This window comes from Panulirus ornatus, chromosome 14 (genome assembly GCF_036320965.1).
Source record: "Panulirus ornatus isolate Po-2019 chromosome 14, ASM3632096v1, whole genome shotgun sequence".
Taxonomy (NCBI): Eukaryota; Metazoa; Arthropoda; class Malacostraca; order Decapoda; family Palinuridae; genus Panulirus; species Panulirus ornatus.
This window is the reverse complement of record NC_092237.1, coordinates 3,298,950-3,321,259: the sequence shown is the minus strand read 5'-3', so window position 1 is coordinate 3,321,259 and position 22,310 is coordinate 3,298,950. Positions and strand designations below refer to the sequence as shown.

Below are 22,310 nucleotides of genomic sequence, written 5' to 3'. Positions count from 1 at the left end.
CCACACACACACACACACACACACACACACACACCAAGGTGTCTGACTTACTCAGAAATTCCGATGGACTGACGCGATCACGAGAGAGAGAGAGAGAGAGAGAGAGAGAGAGAGAGAGAGAGAGAGAGAGAGAGAGAGAGAGAGAGAGAGAGAGAATAAACTACGTTACAATGATCACCACCGGCGCCACACCACAACCACTTTACCCACTCCGATCATCCAATGCAACATTTCGAGCGCCTGTCCCGCTTAAAATAAACCCCCTTTAACCACACCTCCGTAAACCAATAAACCAACATCTCCATAAAACCAGCTTCACATCGCTCGATGAAAATATGAACCCTTTGACGTGGACAGGGTGACCCTTGATGACAAGGGCACAACCCTTGACCTGACCTTCATCGTACTTCAAGGTCGGGCCTATCATACTTAAGGGAGGTACCGACATGCACAATTACACTATTTACCCCAGATAAACCTTAACAAACCTACAAGATCCCGTATTTCAAGTTAGTCTTTTAACTCTCTCAAAATACGGAAAGATGGCCTTATCCAAGTCGACCTTCTAAATGAAGAAAACACGCCATAGTATTTTGGCAACCAATCAGGAGCCTCACCTTTCCACGTCAACCAATCAGGAGCTTCACCTTTCTACGTCAGCCAATCAGGAGCCTCATCTTCCCATGTCAACTAACTGGGAGCCTTACCTTTCCATGTCAGCCAATCAGGGCCCTTACCTTTCCACGTCAACCAATCAGGAGCCTCACCTTCCCATGTCAGCCAATCAGAAGCCTCACCTTTCCATGTCAGCCAATCAGGAGCCTCAACTTTCCATGTCAACCAATCAGGAGCCTCATCTTTCCATGTCAGCCAATCAGGAGCCTCACCTTTCCAACGCGACATAGCGACTAATTGGCGGTCACGGCTGAAGGGGTACTCTCGCCCTTACAGCCAAGTAGTATATGGGTGAGGATGGCCTGGCAGGAGCCTTCTATTGATCATGGAGAGGATGGGGGGATTTCCCCCCCCCCCCTCGTCTGACGGACCTGTTGGCCGCCTTGTATCGATAATCACTGCACTATGATCTATCTGGCTATTCAATCCAGCAGCAGGCAGTGGCCAGCGGTACAGCGACGGTACGATCCTGCTGTTGAGTGTGACGGTACAGTCTGATGGTACAGTGACGGTACAGTACTAGTGCAGCATGACGGTACAGTGATGGTACAGTGCTAGTGCAGCATGACGGTAGTAATGGTACAATCTGACGGTACAGTGATAGTACAGCACTAGTGTAGCATGACGGTGGCAATGGTACAGTGATGGTACAGTAGTAGTGCATGACGGTAGTAACGGTACAGTCTGACGGTACAGTGATGGTACAGTACTAGTGCAGCATGACGGTAGTAATGGTACAGTCTGCCGGTACAGTGATGGTACAGTACTAGTGCAGCATGAAGGTAGTAACGGTACAGTCTGACGGTACAGTGATGGTACAGTAGTAGTGCAGCATGACGGTAGTAACGGTACAGTCTGACGGTACAGTGATGGTACAGTAGTAGTGCAGCATGACGGTAGTAACGGTACAGTCTGACGGTACAGTGATGGTACAGTAGTAGTGCAGCATGATGGTAGTAACGGTACAGTCTGACGGTACAGTGATGGTACAGTACTAGTGCAGCATGATGGTAGTAATGGTACAGTCTGCCGGTACAATGAAGACAGTGTACGGTACAATGTCACCTCACTGTCACATACCACAAGTCTTAGGGTCGAACTTCCTATAATCAACGCACGTCGATGACAACCTTGATGCCAGGAACATAACAACTCTCGTCTTTATGCTGAAAATGTTTAAATTTACATAATATCTAATTCATTCATGACTCGCAAACGATTTCTAAGTTTTTCATTTAATTCTTATGGTTTAATCAAACATCCTACGTATGCCATTGACCTACACTGGATAAAAAAGAAAAAAAAAACGCCAAAAAAAAAAAAATATCCATGAAAATAATTTCTCGAACGAAAATATAAAACATATTATATAAATGTGCAGCGAGGACACCCTCCTGGCCATCAGTGTCAGATCTCTTCAGGATTTACCGAAGCTGAACATTTCCCGGAGTGCCAGGCAAGATCTGAGCCTTCACACTGGTATGACTGTAGTAGGGAACACCAGGGATACACCCGGTGCTGGCCAGCCCCAGCACCAGTATAGTGGAAGCGACGGTTAAATAAACACGGAGGAAAAAAAGATTAAAACTGTCTACGTATACCACACAATATGTATTCATGAAGGAAGCGCTATTTAAACAGCCTTTCCACTAGGAACTACACTAGGCCTTTAAAAGCCTCAACAGCAAAACGATCCTATGAAAGATACCCGTGTGTCAGACCCGTCAAGAACACACACACACACACACACACACACACACACACACACACACCAGTCGAGAGGACTGGTAACTGGAGCGCGAGGAGAGATGCTTCCCTCACACCCGAGGATATTAGCGGCAGGAGACCCTGTCGCAAGCTCAGGGTCCTCCTCGACCTTGTTTCCAAGCGGCAAGGATGGGATCTGGCCTCGAGGACGAGAGATGTCTCGTAGCGAGATTTACTGGAACAGTTCCTAAGCTTCTTACATCAGCCACAAGCGTCGCGTGCCCATGACAGAGGAACTTGTGAACAGCAGTGCACGGCGGCGTGAGAGCCTTGCTGATGCCGTGGTGCACAACACAGACCCCAGGGCTGGCTGGGCACCACCACCTTCCCTCATACAGGTAAACTGATCCTTCCTGCCTCATCCACGCTCAACCAGGTATCTGCCTCATCCACGCTCATCTAGGTACCTGCCTCATCCACGCTGCTTCAGGTTCCTGCCTCATCCACGCTGAATAGACCTGATTCACAGGGGTAAACACGTGCAGACAGGAGGCACTCGGGCGATTATTCGCCAGAAGACTTCAACCCTCAGCAAACAACGCCATGTTTCAACCAGCCTTCACACACACACACACACACACACACACACACACACAGGGCCAGGGAGAGCAAGGGAGGAGGAGCGGCGGGGAAGGGAGAGGCTGCCATTTACCTCTCCCCTCCGCCCAAACCGCAGCTTCGTCAAGACAAAAGTTGACCTTCAATCTTTCGCACACGGGAAATGTCGACGCCTCACGTGGGTGACACACAACACACATGTGAACTGTCGGTCTGTAAACACATAGACACATGACTTATCACCAGCGACTTGCACATTCCAGTCTCTCCAGTCAGGCCACCTCCCTACCCCTTAAGTCAAACAAAGTGCCAACCCCTAGAGCCAGGCCAAGACCCAACCCCTAGAGTCAGGCCAAGACCCAACCCCATCCCGTCAGAGAGAACCAGAAATCAGGGTTGCCCATCATCTTCAGCCACCCAGAATATAATCTCGCTTTCCCTCACACCTGTACGGTACTTGGAGCTTACGTCACAACATGAGGACCCCAGTCTCGTACCGTCTGCACGGCGTGAAGCTACTGTGCTCTGTGCTGGGGTCACAGAGGACTCGAGGATGGGAAATGCGAGCCACATCCATAATCTACGAGGGTTTGGTGTGTCGTGGGTGACCGTCCAGTGTGTGTGTGTGTGTGCAGCTCTCACGAATAAAAACATTTGTGAGTTTCTCGCCAGAATAAAAAGAAAGTAAAAAGAATTCCAGTAAAACATATACCCAGCCACGGACTACACTTTTCATATATATTATAAACATTGCCGAAACAAATTACGCTTAATTCTGGCAACCTTGCCACTACCACAAGCGACTGTAACTGTGGGTAGAGAACTTTACCCCACACTGAGCATGGGGTCATGTATGACGTCTTGGAACATACAGGACGCGTCGAACACAACTTCTGCACAGGAGAGGTCTGGAGGAACACACGCATGCACAACACCACAACCCAGAGGGTCAACAAGGGCAGGGGCCAGTGTTGTACAGCGCTGCAAAGGCTAAAATATCGACCAAGCCAGAGAGCGGATTAATCAAGAAGAGGCTCTCACAACCCTGCAATGTTCACCTGGTGGTCAATCTACCCGAGTTCTGGTATTTCTTTCATTCTGGTTGTAAATTTACCAAAGTATCAGGTGATTTCTTAATATGACCAATTTGCATAGTCGTGATAATAAGTCAAAATTTTATATATATATATATATATATATATATATATATATATATATATATATATATATATATATATATATATATATATATATATATTACAGGACAAAACAGTACTGTGTTAACCACATGATATTCATGTAGCTACAGTTGAAATCGGTGCAAATCCACCATGGAACAAAAAAAGTTTTAAAAATAGCCTTGATATTCTTTTTTTTTTTTTCAGGAAGAGCGACCAACCTGGATGTTGGTCGTAAACGTCAGAAACGGTTCTCGGAAAGGATAATCCCTGACGCTGGTTTCACACGACATATTTTTGTCAACTGTTGACCACACAGGACTCGTCAGCATAATCACCTAAAACTAAGAAGAAACCATTACAACACTGACTGCTGGCGGCTGGTGACACCGCGAGCGAGAAGGCAACTTTGGGAATGCTAAATTGGTCACTGGTGGACGGAAAGACGTACAGTGTCTAGGTGGATGGGGGAGTCGCTGTCCCAGAGGAAGCAGCTCAACACAGGAATATCACCTACGACCTCCGTCGGTCATCAAACATTGAGACACATTATCATGAACATATGCTCACTGTAATGCGTTACACGAGACAGTATTGAACCGGGATGTTGTTCATGGGTCTGACTAGCCATACTGTAGCCTGGAGTACAACTGTATACACTCATGCACGGCTTCCCCAGACCACGGCGTCTCCTTCCCTCTCTGTACGTACACCGCGCATCACCACATGTGTACAATGTGTACCGTTGTACACACGCCACACCCGCTAGTAAACATCACCTACGCTGGTTCATATCGTCCACAACCCCTCATTTCTTTCCTCACACACCAGGGTCCAGTTAAAACAAATATGGGTCCAGTCTATTCCCAGACCTGCCGTTCACACACACACACACACAAACGCAAACCAGCTCTTAGCAAGGAGAAATCGGCTTTAGTAGGAACAGACTCGCAGCTTCTGGTGAATTTGTCATTAGAGAGCACAAAACACGGGGCTCGTGGCCGACGCAATCTTTCCAGGCTGAGGAGGATGAGAGCCTATCAGAGACACTGCTTCCCCAAGCCCAGAGCCATCTGTTGGTGACAGATCGTACCAGCTGGGCCGAGAGCTCCAGGTCTTGGTAGCCAGGGTTACACCACCCCAACACTGGGCCACAACAACCCACGGCAGTTTAAACAAAGCAATCGTAACATTCCAACACAGCGGCAACACGCACGCCACAATACATACAACATAACAGTATTTCCTCTACATCAAAGGCTCCAGCCCAGGAAAACAGTCCTTGTCAAGGCCGGATCTTACATGAAAAAAAAAGTAGAAACATAAAAAGTCAAAGCATAGAAAAGGAAGAATAAGATTTTCGGAAAAGCTGCAGCAAAACTTGCGTAGAAAGACAGTATCTTGCTGCTTTTGGGAAAGACACGATGAGGTACAGAATTCCAAGGCTTACTGGTGGGTATGGAAAGAAACATCACAACGGCTCATCCTGAGCTGCCACCGGCCACAGAGTAATCGTGTGGAGCAATGGCTTGCCGAATATGCGCGGTCTACCTAACGGACGGGGCGCACACAAGCAGCCAGCACTCTGGAGCAGGAAATTGGAGTAGCATCTGTAAAACTGGGAATGAGACCTAACACTGCCGTCACGTAAATCAAGTCTTGAGGTTCGATCCTGGAGCGTAGATAATTCGGACTGCCCTACGCTCGACACTGTCAAGAACATTAACGTAAAACCAGAGCCTTCATAAACGTCAGAACAGATCTCCATATTGATAGAGACAAGTCGAATCTTTGCATGATGGGAGCGACTGTTCTAAAGAGAAGAACCTATGACATATGACCTGGAATTCCAGTTTCTTTGAGAGATATCTTTGTCATGTGGGGTTCCCACGTCAGATGAGATCTTAAGAGTGACAAACAGACTGTTTACTCTGTGAGGGTACTGTATAAATACAATATGGGCAGTTCTAACCACAGGACACAGCAATATACACAGAGCATACCAGTATAAACACTATGTAGCAGTGCAAACATCACAAGTATAGAAGCATAAACACAAGGCACTATGAACCCCACAACAAAGCAGTTCAATCACAAAACAGCATTATCAACCCCACAAGAGGGCAACAGCATGGCAAAAACACAGCACCATCAACCTCAAACATAACATTATGAACCCCATCACAATAAAGCACTATGAACCCCACCACAACACACCACTTAAAAGCCCCGCACTAAAGATCGCTATCATCCCCCACCTGTTAACAGATCGCTGTGAACGCCACCATAACGGAGCGCTACAAACCCCATGACAATGCACTGCGACCCTCACCACAACAGAGGAACAACAGCATGTCCACATGGATGGCCTGAGGTCAGGCAAAGGGCCAGCCAGCCAGGTAGGTACCCACAGTGAACCTTCAATTAAACATTCATATATTCCAGGCCCGCGTCCCATCACCTGACCCGACACCACCACCACCATCCACTCCACACTCAACATCCACTGCAACACCTTCTCCACTTGGCACCTCCACTTTCACCATCCACGACAACACCGCAGCCACACTAAAGCCTTTATGATCCACACTCGTCCAAAGAACACCACCTGACTGGCTAGCCAGAGTGATTCGCGCGTAGGAACTATAATTGAGCTGGACGGAGAGACAGAAAAGAGGTCAGAGGTGATGGCGATGACCCTAAACTAGGTCTGGTATGGTACGTAACCCCAGCCGGCTCCCACAGAGGGAACCCCTGTCTCCCTGGCTCCTGGACAGGTAACCCCAGCACATGCAGTACCACATGTTGTGTGTGTGTGTGTGTGTGTGTGTGTGTGTGTGTGTGTGATCAGTATATGAGCTTTACACTCGTGTTGTCCCGTCGCTCTAAATGTTTTGCCTTAAAATGTTAAGCCCCAGATCCTTATCTACCAATGATGATCAACATCAATGATGGAGTATTAAAGAAAAACTAAATTATGAAAAGTAATTGGCAAAGAAATCGGGATAACTACTCTCTCTCTCTCTCTCTCTCTCTCTCTCTCTCTCTCTCTCTCTCTCTCTCTCTCTCTCTCTCTCTCTTTAATTCTACCCGTGTCCTGGAGGAGAACTTCCGCTTGTGACCAGCTCACAATAACACCATTCCTCCCCTGATAACTGACGCCGTCATTAGAGGTCAGCACATGTAATATCCACGGCTGGGTCGAACATCCGCTCGTTGACATGAATATTTATGCTTGTGAGGGATGAAAATGTAATGGCCTATTTGTAGCGGACGAGAGAGAGAGAGAGAGAGAGAGAGAGAGAGAGAGAGAGAGAGAGAGAGAGAGAGAGAGAGAGAGAGAGAGAGAGTTCTACACACTGATCCCCCATCCCCAGCACATTCTCTATCATATTTCTCACACTTCTGCATGCTCTCCACACTCCCCGCCTCACAACTCAGTTAATCCATTCATCCACCACTCTTCAGCCACACACAAGTACTTATTTACGTTATTTTCTTAACACGTTCTTTCCTAATTCCACGTTAGGTCCTCTGGTTGTCCTGTCTCCATCACTTGTGTTGCTGTATATCTTACGTTCATTCCACATCTTGTCTCTTGCCGTACACCATGGGGAAGCCTCAACACGGGTTACACAGAGCATGCCTCACCATGGACCGAGGCTGGTGTGTGTTTCGGGAACATGGTTTACGCCAGTTTCATGGAAACGAAACATTCTGGCGAGTTTACATGCACCCTGCATGTTTCACCAAACCCATTCTGGAGAGTTTCACACGCGTGTTTCACTAAACCTACTATTCTGGAAGTTTACATCAGTTTTACTGAAACAAAACATTCTAGAGAATGTGCTCAATTTGTGCTTAAGGAGCAGCTCCACCCCCTCCCCCCCAGAGAGAGAGAGAGAGAGAGAGAGAGAGAGAGAGAGAGAGAGAGAGAGAGAGAGAGAGAGAGAGAGAGAGAGGGTAATGTAGGGGGAGCCAGATGCCCGGTTCCCTAACATGAGCCCGGGGCCTCCCTGGCTTTGGGCGACCCTCCTGGCTCTCACACCGCGTCACCCCCCCCCCCCCCCTCACCCTTCCCAGAAGTACATCCCCTCAGCCAGGCTGCCCCTCACCCCCACCCCGGGGGCCACAATTCGTCCTTCCCGTCTGTCCCGTGGTGGCCCCCGGCAACCCGTCTGGCGGGGACCCCTTATGTTTACATCCCATGTACGCACAATGATTGAACGGGATAATATTACGATACATCTTCTGACCCCCTCCCCCCCCCCTCTCTCTCTCTCTACAGAAACGGAGCTGCGTGCCCAGATCTCACTACATCCAGTGCATCTTCAACCCGAGGCACCGACCATTTCCAGTATGGAGAGCCCGGCCAACCTCCGTCACTGTTAATACTTCATGCGATGATAACTCTGCCGTGTTAACACACACACACAATGCGATGATAACTCTGCCGTGTTAACACACACACACACACACACACACACACACACACACACACACTACAACCTCCCCTGGAAGCAACACAAACACACCGCAACCTCGACTAGGAGCAACACTGAGAGAGAGAGAGAGAGAGAGAGAGAGAGAGAGAGAGAGAGAGAGAGAGAGAGAGAGAGAACCTTCCCCACCCTCTCCTCCTCCTGAGGGAATATGCCTGTATAAGAAACATACCACCCACCTTGAAAAGGTGGTCACCCAACCCTCGTTTACCTCAATCTAAACCTGAGGCCAGAAGCCGAGGAGGGCGTGTCGTGCTGGCGGCTTCTGCGGGACATATCGACCTGCTGGGCACTGGCTAACCCAGCCCATCACCCACAGGTCATACACAAACCTCAGTTCAAACACTTCACCAGAAGTCATACAAAGACACCACAGGGTGAGAAACAATTACAAACAGCCATATAAAAACATTCAAAATAACAATAAACAACGGTGTATAGGTTTTGCAATATAAAAGCATATACAGAGATATTTAGGTTAATATATAATGATATAGAGTGAGGGACAAGTTAATATATAATCGTATAGAGACAAATACGTTAATATACAATGATATGGAAATATGAACTAACATAGAGTTTCTATGAAGAAATACTAAAGTATTCTGTAAAATAACTTAATGTTTCTGCTTAGTGTTTTTGGAAAACTAATGCTAACGAGGTCATCAGGCCTCTACATCGTAACTACAAAAGACAGAGGTCAAGCCTACCTCAAACATCACAAACTACCAAACATTTCTTTACACTAATAACCAACAAAAAACATACACAAAGGCGTGCACGGTCGGGGTGCGTGGCGCGTGCGTGCATCACGTACTAGCGGTATGTCTGCGTGCATGACAGAGCGATGTAATGGCCGCCAATTAACTGGAGTACGTTGGTCGGCGGCCCAACAGCGTGTTGACGAAGACCCTCCCGGTCGATGATCGCTCCACCCAAGACCCTACCTGGCTACGATGACTACAATTATCTTATATATATATATATATATATATATATATATATATATATATATATATATATATATATATATATATATATATATATTTTTTTTTTTTTTTTTTTTTTTTTTTTTTCAAACGTTGGAGGCTCCAGCCATGGACGATAGTCCACATCAAGGCCCGAGTCATAATTCAAATATGAAAAGGTGAATATCAGGAAGACTTACCCAGCTATCAAGACATCGTCAGCTAGGAGGACGTCACCACCTAGGAAGACTTCCTCAGCTAGGACTCCTCCAGCTAAGAAGACCTCACTGGCAAAGAAGCCTCCGACACCTAGGAGGACCTCCTCAGCTAGACGTGCGAGAAGTCTCACCATGCGGTACAAACGCCTTTAATATAGCCCTTATCACTGTGCTAAAGTAGCAGCGACAATTGGCACCCTCCTGTAACACGACGTATCGACCTTGTGCGCCTGGGACGTAGGGGTCAAGATGGCTCAGATTGGAGGAACAAAGGCCTGTTTTATTACGGCCAGAAGCACGTGTCTCTACTCGATTACTTCTTCACTCTCACGAGTGTCTTTAAGTATGGTCCAAAAGCCCTTATTTCACGGTTCAGTGATCTGTTACTTGGCGGTCCATTGATGTTATTTGGCGGGCTAATGGTCTTTGCTGGTGGTCCAGTGGTCTAAGGTAATCTACTGATCTATTATTAGGTGGTCGTTGATCTGAAATTTCGCGGTCCAGTGGTCTTATTCGGCGGTCCAGTGATCTTATCTAGCGATCTAGTGGTTTTATTTGGCGGTCCAGTGGTTATTTGGTGATTGTGGTATCTGGTTCACTTGTGATAAAGAGCAGTCTAACGATATGTTATTTAGTGGTCCAGTGGTTTGCTATCTGGTGGTCCAACAACAGTTTGCCATCTGAAGGTCAAGTGGTCTGAATTTCGTGGTTCAGCGGTATATCATTTGGCGGTCCAGTGGTTGGTCCAGTGGTCTACTCAGTCTAGTGGTGTTATATGGCAGTCCAGTGGGCTGAAATCTGGCAGTCCAATAGTTTGCTTTAATGTGGTTCACTGGTGCGTTATTAGGCGGTCCAGTGGTCTGTTATTTGATGGTCGACTGATATCTTATTTGGCTGTCCAGTGGTCTGTTATTTGATGATCCAGTGACGTTATGTGGTGGTTCAATAGTATGTTATCTGGCGGTCCACTTATAGCTAACGTGGAGGTTCTGTCAAACTGTTGCCATATTCACACAACGATCTGAAAAAAAAATGCACCTGGCTTATAACACTGCATACTGGTTCTGTTTCTATTTCATATCAGCGCCTGCCTGCGACTACCCCTTATCTGGGTCATCCTCTCCTCTCTCAAGCGACGCAGAGTGAGGAAGCATGTTATCGATACGTGCTGATATGGTGTGTGTGTGTGTGTGTGTTTGCATAAGCGTAAGTGTAGGCGCTCAATACGTTAACTGTTCGTACCGTCCAGCAATCCCGTCCAGTTCTTAGTACATCTGCGTCGTGCCCGTTTTGCCTGGGAAATAATACATCCACATGCAAAATATACGTTCATATGACACGTCATACAACAAAAGCAATTATCGCAGCAACGCTGCAAACACGATAAAACCTAAAATTACATACGCGATATTAAAACGCTGCACTGCGAGAAGACCCTAAAAATACTGAATTCCGAGCGGCGAATTCTATAGAAGCCAGATACAAAAAGATATAAACGCAAAACATTAATTTACAGATAGAAAAAAGTTTTACTCTGAACTTTTATATGTTCGATTTGAAGATTAAAATGATATCACACCGAAGTAAATATACTTGTAGATCGGAAAATCCTCCAACTGTACTGAATGACCCGAGTCTGAGCGAGGCTTTAGACCTCATGCAAACTGCGGGATAGCAGCATAAATGAAACATAAAGGATTTGGTTAGCTTAGGTTAGGTTTCTCTGGCTCCTAACACAACCTAAATCGGAACACTTAATTAAACGCTAAAGCACCACTAAAACTATAGACACGTACAAGCGGTTACTTTATTTTGTAAAACAAAAGAACCTTATGCCGGTCTGCTTACGAGAGGCCTCAAAATTTCACCAGCTCGTGAAATATCACTCAAAGTCTGGTTTTGGGTTCCACAAAGAGCGGACCTTCAGTGTGACAATGGCCCGAGACAACCAGAGAATTGGCGAATCTTGAAAACAAAAAGCTTTACATTTCACCAAACTGCCATTCCTCCTCCATAAAATTCAGAAATTTCTCGTTACTAATAGCTATTGCTTTAATCGTCATGAAATGAACTTGCGCACGTTATACTGTAAACTTTCAGTGCATGAGACAAATTACCATGAACATCAAAGCCCTACCCAGTTCTACTGGGTCATACAGTCCCACCAGGATTCAAATCAACTTGCATGAAACAACAAAGGCTTCCTTGCAACACTGGCTTATAATTCAGATATCTGCAACAACAACAGTTTTCAAGTTTCCTCGCAAAATATCCATTTTCCGGTATAGCACAAGTAGATGGAGTACTGTATAATTCGTCTAAGTCTTGTTATCGTAATTATAGCAAGGCAGCTTATTCATTTTATGGTGTAGGTAATCTAATAATAGGCAAGCCTTTTTAAGGCATGATACCAAATACGTACTTACGATGCTTATAGCTACATAGTAGAGCCATACTTAACTGTAATCATTTACAGACTCTCTGTGATGGGAATTTCACATTCCTCTTTGTTTTGCACGTTTTCCTAGGCATCAAGAAACCTTTCTTCTGTTGGTCTCTAAGAATCTAAGTCAACAAACGGATGAGATGGTTGCCGTCAGTATTGGACAAATAACATCTATTCGAATACACTTCACGTATATAAAAAACAAATCCATCTGCCTCAAGATGCACCAAGCAGGTAACAAAAGATGAAGTCGGAAAAAAATTAAGTTAACGAAAAAGTTGATACATCCAGCATGGCCACCGCTTTTGCAAAACCTCCTAATAATATTAGGTTTCACATAACATACTTGCTGTAGCGTTACTAACAAGAACGTCTAAAATGTATCAAAGATCCTGTTCAGAATTTCAAAATTATTCAAACGGCACCGAGTTTGTGTTGGTCGTGCAACCCAAGCACCTTCATGCTTACCAAAATAAACAGAAGATAACGGGGTTAACCGCTAACGTATTTGCTCTCTGTAGACGTTAACTGCAAGAAATTTAAGTTATATCTTCCTTCAGGCAGTCTTCCACCAGGCCAGACAGCAAATCGATCATCAACTCTGCTACAAACATCTATAAAGTAACCAATGTACATGCTCTTCGTGCATTAAACTATAAAAGCGGAAGTACTGCAATATATAATACTCACTTCTGACAATTTGATGGCCTGGTCGTGTTGTTTGATATCACTTATCAAACAGACATTTAAACATTGACCTATATCATGAATCAATCGAGGGCATCAGCAAGTTCGGGTATCGAGAGGTGAAGGAATAGGTTAAACAGTTTTGGCCTCACTCTTGAAACTGCCTGGGGTGAAAACAAATGTTATTTTCTGTGTTGGCACACATTTCTTCAGTGCCAACACCTTAGAATGGTCCCTCGCGACTTGTTATAGTTCATTTCGTTTTCCACTCTACTATGTCCATTCAAAATTCCTGGCGCGTCATTGTTAGACACATAAAAGACAAGAAAATACACCCTATACACCATCCAGATCGCGACTAGCGGTGCCTCAGCTGCCGGAGTCAGCTGGTGTAGGTCTGCCTGGATACAGTTGACAGTTACTTACTTATAACACACACATAATTTCGTTACTTAGGTTCAACTTTTAACATTCGGTTCACTTAGATGAAGTTCATATCAATTCCATGGAAATACTGACATACTATAATTACTTCATTTGAAGAAGAGAAGCAGATATGAAATCTTAGAGAACTATCGCCGACGATAATTGGCAACTTTTACTGGAACAAGCGGACAACTTGTAGGATAATCAGTATATACCAGTTATTTCTGGGTTTTCCCAACCAGTACAAAATATAAGAATTGCAATACTAAAAATGTTAGTATTCCCAAAACATAAAAATACTGTCACCAGACATATCAACAAAAGAAGTGCTTGGCGCTGTACCACGCATGCGAAACTTTAAGGCCAATCCTTCCGTGCTCTTTGTCCCTTATATAAATTTGTATTCATCGATCGAAGCATACTAATTAATGACAATCATTCCACATAATTTTCGCGAAGAGGTGACTTATCTCTGAAACAAGAGCCGGAAATGTATGTGTAGTTCCCATAACATGTGAATGAAAATGTTGTCTTTGTTGTTTAGGCGCAGGCGGAGTAGGTGGCGCTCAGGTGGTGCCGTAGGTGGTACAGGGATACACGCCCTCCATCGCAGCTCATCCTATTGCACTACTCCTGCTATGATTGTTAAACCTGCTGCGTTAAGAATTCTCTTCTGCTGACGCTGTCCTGTCCAACTGTTGTAATACTTACGAACCTGTTGTCTGGCTACAGGGTAACTGCCGTGACGCTTGTTTTACGTGTTGCTATGAAAGCTTTTCTGCTGATCCTTGTACGGGGCTGTTGCTAACTCGCTGTTGTGCCACAGTAGTGCCACAGTGCTGTGCTGCTGCATCACTAGCACCGATATTGTTTCTTATAAAGTATCGTAGTTGGTTTGAGGTTGGTTTTCTTCCCATCTTTCAGAACGATGATTCCATTTAAGAGGGAATTAAAACTTTTAGTGATAATCTTGGTGTGGTGCTACGATAGTTCACACTGGTAAATTATCATGCTACTTAAGTGTTGCTGCGGATACCACGTTTTACTGGCGACTGTTTCTGTGGCTGTACTACTTGTCATGGTTGTTACAATGCAGTGCGACAAAATATGGTCTTAGTGATTAATGATGGTCTTAGTGGTCATCAAGAGCAAATAGACTCCAGGTCATGTTTATCATGTTACACAATGTTTTCAAAGAGGTCAAACACCTGTTATCACTTGGCTGCCAATAATTCAATCGGGTTTTAAAGGCCTGACCTGAGGACATGGCTGGGGCCTGCATACAGTCGCTTCACTATATAGTTGTAACTATGCGAGTCTGCCAACATAAAGGTAATCAAAGAAGATTATCTTATTTTTGAAAAGCTTACGGTAAATTTGTCCCATGTTGTGTTATCTATGTTAATTTACTTGCACTATGCAGATCTGAAGTGCTTGATTTCTTTGTTGTTTCTCTTCTCTGTACTGCATGTTGGTTTATTACTTTTAACTGAATAATACATACGATCTTGGTATAACATACCTCGTAACGTAATATAAAAATACCAGTTCCAACTGGCATCACTGGAATGCAAGAACTTGGCCTCCCAAACCCTGGAATATCAGGTGAGACAACAAGTACATTATCGACGTTACTTACGAGGTCTGCTGCCAGGGTGGTCAAGCAGGCAGGGGCCTCCATCACGTGGTTTTCTTGCCCTCCAACATGCCACGCTGAACGTGTCAGTCCGAGGCCAGGTAAGATAATATCACAAGATTATCATTGTTTCTTAATGCAATGTGCAGTTTTAGGAGTTATCTCCTGTATAGGGCTATAGAGAGTTATCCGTAATCCACTTTGGGACACCAAGAAGTTAGTGGTGGCTGCAAGCTGTGCTTCCCACGAGGGTCTTGCTGCTGAGTGAGTCAGGTCAAGTGGGGAAGGAGCAACGTACTTCATACAGGACCTGACGAGAGACCTTCATAGTGTAAGGAGGGTTGGCAAAGTCATCCCGGAGAGTCTCACCAAGTGATCGGAGCAAGTCGTTAAAAACAGGTCCCCAAGAGATATTGAACCTCCAGTGGTCGAGTCCTCGTACCGTTCCCCTGCGCGACCAGATGTTTGGTTTGTGTTGCCCCGTTCATGGGCACCATCCACCAATGGAAGGGGATGTTATCATGACTATAGAACCTTGTATTGATTATCATCAGTCTGTCATTCCGTAAGGATGAAGCGAGAAACCACAGTCTACAACAAAAACATATATTACATAATAACAATATATTTTTGGTATGTAACATTTGTGGCAATATATGTACTCCCTGACAGTCAAATATATTTCCTTTGTAGTATAATCTTTCGTCTTTCTAACCTAAAAGAAGAAATTTTTTTTTTTTCAAACTATTCGCCATTTCCCACGTTAGCGAGGTAGCGTTAAGAACAGAGGACTGGGCCTTTTTTGGAATATCCTCACCTGGCCCCCTCTGTTCCTTCTTTTGGAAAATTAAAAAAAAAAGAAATACAAAGGAAAAATACTCAACGTGACGCTGTGGAGAATTGTGTTGTGTACTGGTACAGATCACAATCTCACCTTATAGAGAAAATTCGTAAAATAGAGGCATGCTGCTCTAAGATCAATGTAAACACTCCTTTGACACTGACTGTGGACTACCTCGTATCAACTCTCTTTAAAAAAATCACAAAACTTCAAAGTTAAAATCAATCGTAACTAATGACGTGCTGGGTCAATTCTCTTACATGAGCTAGGCTTGTTCTGTACTGTATACTGAAAGATGGACCCTCAGTCCTCCCCTGAAACTTCCCCATGTTCACTTACTATTGAATAACTCGTAACACTGTCGAAAGCCAACAATGTCCTGCCCACCCTAAAGCATGTTGGGGGAGGGAAGTGTCTGTAATGCCCTGCCCACACTACAGCAGTTAGGTGTGGGCGTGGAAGGGGGGGGGGGGGTAATACAATGTAGTAAAACGTTCCTCAAATCTTGTTACCAGTGCCACAAGACAGAGAATACCCAATTTATTCATACATCAACAAAACTGTTGTCGGCTAAGTCCCCTGAACCAGAAACTGTCAGGTTACGTTCTCCAGCAACATGCGAGCTACGAGCGTACGACTCGGACGTGGAGGTTGGCGGAGGGGTGAGCGAGGACGACGTACGACCCGTACCAGGCCAGCTGAAGGAGCCCCAATTCCTCGGACATTTGGGTGTAGCGTGTCTCGTCCTGGCCGTCCTCTAACCGTTGGACTCGCACCGCCACCACCTGCAGAAGGCCCCGACGGAGGCTCAGAGTTCGCTCCAATGCAAAGAGAAAACTCACGCAGGAAAAATACTAGCCTCTTGAGTACGATTAGACAAGTCGTGAGTATGACGGACATGTATTTCTCTTAACACTTCATGACCAAAGTCAAAAGCCATCATATCTATAGATCATACCGTCGTGCTCAAGAGGTTAACGCTAAATGCAGTATTTATTATGTCACTGACTCGATTTTAGTCACAACTATAATAAGTACATATATTTTCATGCTTCAATGTGTGTGTGTGTGTGTGTGTCCTACCTTGACCTTGAAGCGCTTTCGATTCAGGGACTGAAGAAGGTCATCTGCGAGACCCGGGGAGTCCAGTACCAGCAGGTCAACCTGTGGGCAATGATAGATCTGTCATACACCAAAAGTGAATGTTATACACAATGGGTCACTGCCACATTCCAGATATCACTGTAACACACCAAACCTTAATGTCATGCACCTAATAAAGATATGTTACTCTCCCTTGCTTACTCTAGTCTGGACCCTCCATTAGCCAACATGTTCACCACCTTACCTAATCCCACCTCTCTTGGATCTTAACCTCTGCTTTCCTCCATAATAACAACTTTACCCCTCTGTTACTTTACCTTTACCCCCTTCCCAACACTTACCGTAGGGGCACGTAGAGCCAGCACCACAGTCTCCAAGGGATAACATGTCATCTCATGTGTAACGCCGAGAGCCTTCTCCTAAAACGAAGATACGAATAGGCTATGAAAGTCCGTGTAAATATTGCATGTATAATTAACAGATGGTCACACAGGTGTTGTACTGACTGTTTTATTTGTGGTGAATGGTCATTTACATCACCTGAGATTTAAAATTTAGAGCAAAACAATAACTTTACATAAAAACCTTTTGATATTCACATCAAAATAGATTTTTGTTGCTGTGCGCGTGTAACAATAAAACGAAAGCCTATCTATCACAACGTGTGAAAGGGCAATACAAAATGAATCAATGTGCAATTTATTTAGTCATACTCAAACAATAACATAATCCTGCCATTAATATCACATAATAAAGATAAACGTCATAATTCATAACTGTATGACAGCAGCAAGGGTTAAAACCCTTGCCTCGTCGGACCAATATGAATCCTTCCTACCAGTAATACCATCTTTAGTGTCCCCTTCACCCTCCATATCAACACGTAACATTTACGGCTATTGTCCAGACTCCAGATCTTTCTATCATCTAACAATCAACTCGTACTTCAACCGTTCAGATAACTAATCCTTGCACCAGGTTTTCATATTTCCACCACATCTCTATTTCCATCGTCTGCAAATCCATTAACCCCCTTTGCTCTCCTCACCAGCAAAGTACCATTCCACATTGTATCATCTCATCTCATAAGGGCACCTGTACTATGTAACACTATCATGAACAAACATGACCTTGCCAAAACCTACCATTGGTCTGTGATACGAAACAGAAACAAAAAGTAAAACAGCCTGACCTGAGCAGGAACGTATTCCTCGAGCATTACGTGCTCCTCTTGGGCCTGCTTTATCATTGCTCCTACGCCCGGCAGGTCAGCCCCGAAGGGGCGCCACAGCCTCCGCTGTGAATGAAAACAAATAATTCAGTCCAAACTTTCCTTAATAATCACCTCAATAGATTGGGTGTGACCACACCTACAGATTTAGTGTGACACTAATTCATTCCTCCTACAATGCGAAACTTGTACAGTCATATAACAAACTACACAGCGGTAGAGGTTTCCCTGATTCAGCGTTATAAGGGATTCAAATGTCTGTTACATTCGAAGATTCAGATGTCAGACTGTTTCAAGTTATTGCATTTAACAGAAAGATCATCATAATCATGGGTTAAAACTTATTATTTAAGACCTGAATTATTCTGCTTGAATATCATATTAGGCTAAATCAGCACAAGGTATAGGTCTACTTTTGAGTTAATATGGATTACGTTATCATAAGGATTAAATGAGAGTACCTAAGTGTTAACTTCCCGAACATTTTCAAGACAATCACTATAACGTTATCATTCTAAGGGTATACACTCGTCCACATGATATTCCCCAAGCACACTTTACACACACATATGTCAAAAGATAACGGTATAATACTTTTATCAGTACTGGTGGAGATGGCCTCCAAGTCCTGCCATCTTCCCTGTGGTGCTACTCGTGAAGTGCTCTCGGACATGATACAAGCGCTACTAAAACGCATGACTCAGCTGACCTTGGGAACGTCGGTTTAGGTAACAAGGTCGCCTGGTACCATTATGGGACACGATCCGGCCACTGTGCCTTTTATAAACTGAACTCGCAGAGAAGAGGCTGGACGACATGGGTCTCACCTAGTACTAGACTTACCGTTAACAGAAGAGGCTCGTAAGTCACACAGGCGCAGAGTAGGGCTGCACGGGCGTGGGCAGCCTGCTGCTGGGCCAGGTTGTGAGCGTTGGCCTCCACCATCAGTCCGCGCCACCCTCGACCCTCCAGATGCCGCGCCATGTACTGCCACTGCTGACCACCCGCGCCCACCACCACGTACACGCCGCCCTATAAGTCGCAACATACCGAACGAGTTATCCACGTACGATAAGGGTTTAGCCATCATACTCTAAGGCTATATGATCGTACTCATGTGCTATCTAATCCAAAAGTTATCAAAGTTAAAGTTATCTTAGTTAAAGATTAAGTCATCTTACTCAAGAGATCCTAAACAAATTATTAGTCCTTACAATAAAAGATTTCCAAATAAATGAGTCGTCAGTACTTGAAACTTATCGTATGTAAAGGCTGTCACATTCAAATGCATTTATGTCCAGAGAATCATATTGGTCAGTCATGTTTACTCAACAGCTGGAGCATCATATCCAATTATGACGCCACCATTACAAATATTGGGTCAGGCATTACAATAACAGGGAAGATGAGTCATTAAGGATGATTAGAACGTGTGCAAAGAGCCACACTTCGGCAGAATGATGGAGACGCAGAGAAGTATCATGAGGTAAACTTCAGTATTATATTTCGGCTGGTTCATCCTGTTATAAAGTATCCTATGGTGTCAATATAATGAATGTTTTCTACTGGATGTCGCCAATTAATGATAATCACTTATTAACAATTTCCTCCCAAAGAAGAACAATGATCACAATAACGAAAATAATAAAAGGCCTTACCTTTCTGGCGCCCATGATCCTCAGCAGGTCCTGCTCCAACTTGAGGGATGCATGATTCCAGGGAGGTTTGTAGGTTTGGGGCTGAGGCGCGTGGGCGTAGGGCTGTTGGTGTGGAGGGTACTGGATGAGGCTGCGGATGTGCCTGACCACACGGGCAGTGTTCCAGAGGAGAGGTGCAACCAGCCGCTGGCGGAAACACTCTGTTAGGACACGAGGGGCGTGAGACAAATATTGTGGACGTACAATAGTCATTTCGTAAGGTCATGCTGGAGTATGCAAACGCTGAGGGAGCTAAGAGGCACACTGAAGAGAAAGCAGTAAAATATTAGCATAACTTTTATATAATATAACCCTAAGATGCCTTTAATGGGGCTTGTGTCTACGACGACTGCGCTAAAAACAGGAGGGAAATGCTGGACTCGTCTCCAGTGAAAATTCCTTGTTGGGACGGTTGAGACGCACTCCCGTTCATCATATCAAATTCTAAAGTTACAACCTCGCCGAAGGCAACTGATACCATCACGTAATCAAGCCTTGTATAAACTCACATGAAAAGGTAAGGATATCTAACCTCGGGGAAGCACATAGAGGCCAACTCAAGCGTACCTCACTGTGGGTGAACAACGCCAGATGGACACCAACTAAAAAATAAAACATTGCTTATGACTTACTTGCTGAACAAAGGGAGGATGCGTTGGTCGTATTAGGCGAGGGAAGGAAGGTGAACTCAACCTGGCCTTTGTGGTGCTGATTGTGGCCAAGTCGGGTGTTTGTGATGGCTAGGTGGGCCAGGAACATTACACATAACCACGTCGTCAACCAAAACTCGAAGCTGGCTAGTCCACGACACATTACCCTGGCCATCGTCATCCTCACGTTAAAATATCTGAGTAGCATTACAAGCCGCATCGTGTCAAACAGCACAAACCTACTGCATAAGTTATCGGTCAAATCTAAAACGGTTTTAATGTTTATAACAAGAACTTCGGGAGGTACTGCTGCCGGAGCGTCTCACAGCATTACCCCTGTTGCCGGCTACCATATAATGTTCCCCTGCGAGATCATAATGTTTGTGAATATTTCCTTCCCCTGAAGTCTGTATTACCCAGTCAATAATGAGATAAATGTCTTAATTATGTAATCGATTATATAAAGCCATGCACTTCAATGATTTCTATTGTATCAGATAATCTCATGCAGAGGCAGCTATGGCTATAGACGCCTAGTTACAGGAAAAACGGAGGTATTTATTTCTATGGGAGTGGTAAATAAGATGGTGTTGAATGTTGCCATGTTGTTATGTCAACGATAGATTTACCCAACCTTATTGCTCGCTGTGTTACAGGTGAGTGATCGTTTAATGTTATACAATAAAGATCTTCCAAGAAGTATTGTTTTGCTATCATTGCAATATTCCGCAAATTACTGCAACACGTTTTAAGAGATTTTTTGTTACTTTTTGTAACAATGGGGAGGGGAGTTAGGATGTAAAGGGATAACCACGGGAAAAATGAGAAAAGCTAACTTAACAAATGTGTGCAACTTCTAGCTTGACCAAACATTATTACTAATAGATGACATTTTTTTTATGTATTACCGATGGTAAAGATTGTAGGTTAAAGACTATTAGCTGCTGGTGGGTAGAAAATCCAACATATGAATATAACAATATATACGATAAGCTTATTGATTTTGCTGCTGAATCCAGGAGTGTGTCAAACAGTAAGAGCCAGTTCTGCGTTAACTAAAGTGTGTCTTCCCTATGTCTATCCAGTGTTTATGACCCCAAGATTAGTCTGTGATTTACCATATAGTCATCAGTGTGTACATCTGGTGTTTACTCTACATATCGTTGATGCTTGGAGGCGCCCATATTGATTACCTTGCGCACCTGTTACTGGAGACATCCACCACTCGTTACTTTAATAAAGCACTATATTGTTTTTCATTTGATGTATGACTGAACCGCTGACTGTTGACATCGACTTATACATCAAAAAAACAGATGCTACGGCCAAAGTGAGAAAAAAGATATAACATCAGGTTATCGGTAATATGCTTGATGAAGAAAATGGTTTTAAGCAACAAAATTATATTGCAAATAAACATATTTGAAATACCGCACTATACCATATGCTCTATGTTGCGAGTGAGGACCATTAATAGGCTTCATATGTTGAATGTGTCATTATTTGAATCTTTTTCATTATCATATAAAAGAATTTCATGAAATAGAATATCCTTTAACTTTATAGCGTAAATTGTGTGAAACAATTCAAAACACGGAACTTACTGCTTCAGTTATCAACCTAAGGTTAGACTTGCATGAGTTTACATGAAAAGACAGACAATAGGAGGCCTGCTTGGTCCTCTACTTGTTTGGATTGTCTAGTAAAAAAAAAAATTAACTTGACA

At 44.2% G+C, this 22,310-nt stretch overlaps 2 protein-coding genes across 3 annotated transcripts in view; both read right to left on the bottom strand.

Moving 5' to 3' along the window:
• LOC139753168 (uncharacterized) overlaps nucleotides 1-13,360 on the bottom strand; it is a 157,320-nt gene extending 143,960 nt beyond the window's left edge. For both annotated transcript variants that reach the window (XM_071669347.1, XM_071669348.1), the window contains exon 1: nucleotides 13,003-13,360. The gene's annotated coding sequence lies outside the window, so the exon portion shown is untranslated. The remainder of the gene's footprint in view (nucleotides 1-13,002) is intronic.
• Nucleotides 13,361-15,680: 2,320 nt separating this feature from the next.
• On the bottom strand, nucleotides 15,681-20,890 carry LOC139753170 (uncharacterized). The gene is made up of 7 exons (XM_071669354.1): nucleotides 20,567-20,890; nucleotides 19,896-20,095; nucleotides 19,081-19,269; nucleotides 18,199-18,303; nucleotides 17,348-17,425; nucleotides 16,986-17,066; nucleotides 15,681-16,687 (listed from the first exon to the last, which is right to left on the bottom strand). Exons 1-7 carry the CDS (start codon nucleotides 20,802-20,804, stop codon nucleotides 16,526-16,528), a joined length of 1,053 nt encoding a protein of 350 aa, XP_071525455.1. The 5' UTR covers nucleotides 20,805-20,890; the 3' UTR covers nucleotides 15,681-16,525.
• Between the last annotated feature and the right edge of the window lie 1,420 nt (nucleotides 20,891-22,310).

Bases quoted from the DNA above. Each gene is read 5' to 3' on its own strand.
- LOC139753170 (XM_071669354.1), bottom strand. From the start codon at position 20,804: ATGCGGCTTGTAATGCTACTCAGATATTTTAACGTGAGGATGACGATG. The intron at 20,096-20,566 runs GTAAGTCATAAG...GTGTCCTAACAG, and splicing joins ATCCTCCCTTTGTTCAGCAA to AGTGTTTCCGCCAGCGGCTG. The intron at 19,270-19,895 runs GTAAGGCCTTTT...TGCGACTTATAG, and splicing joins GGATCATGGGCGCCAGAAAG to GGCGGCGTGTACGTGGTGGT.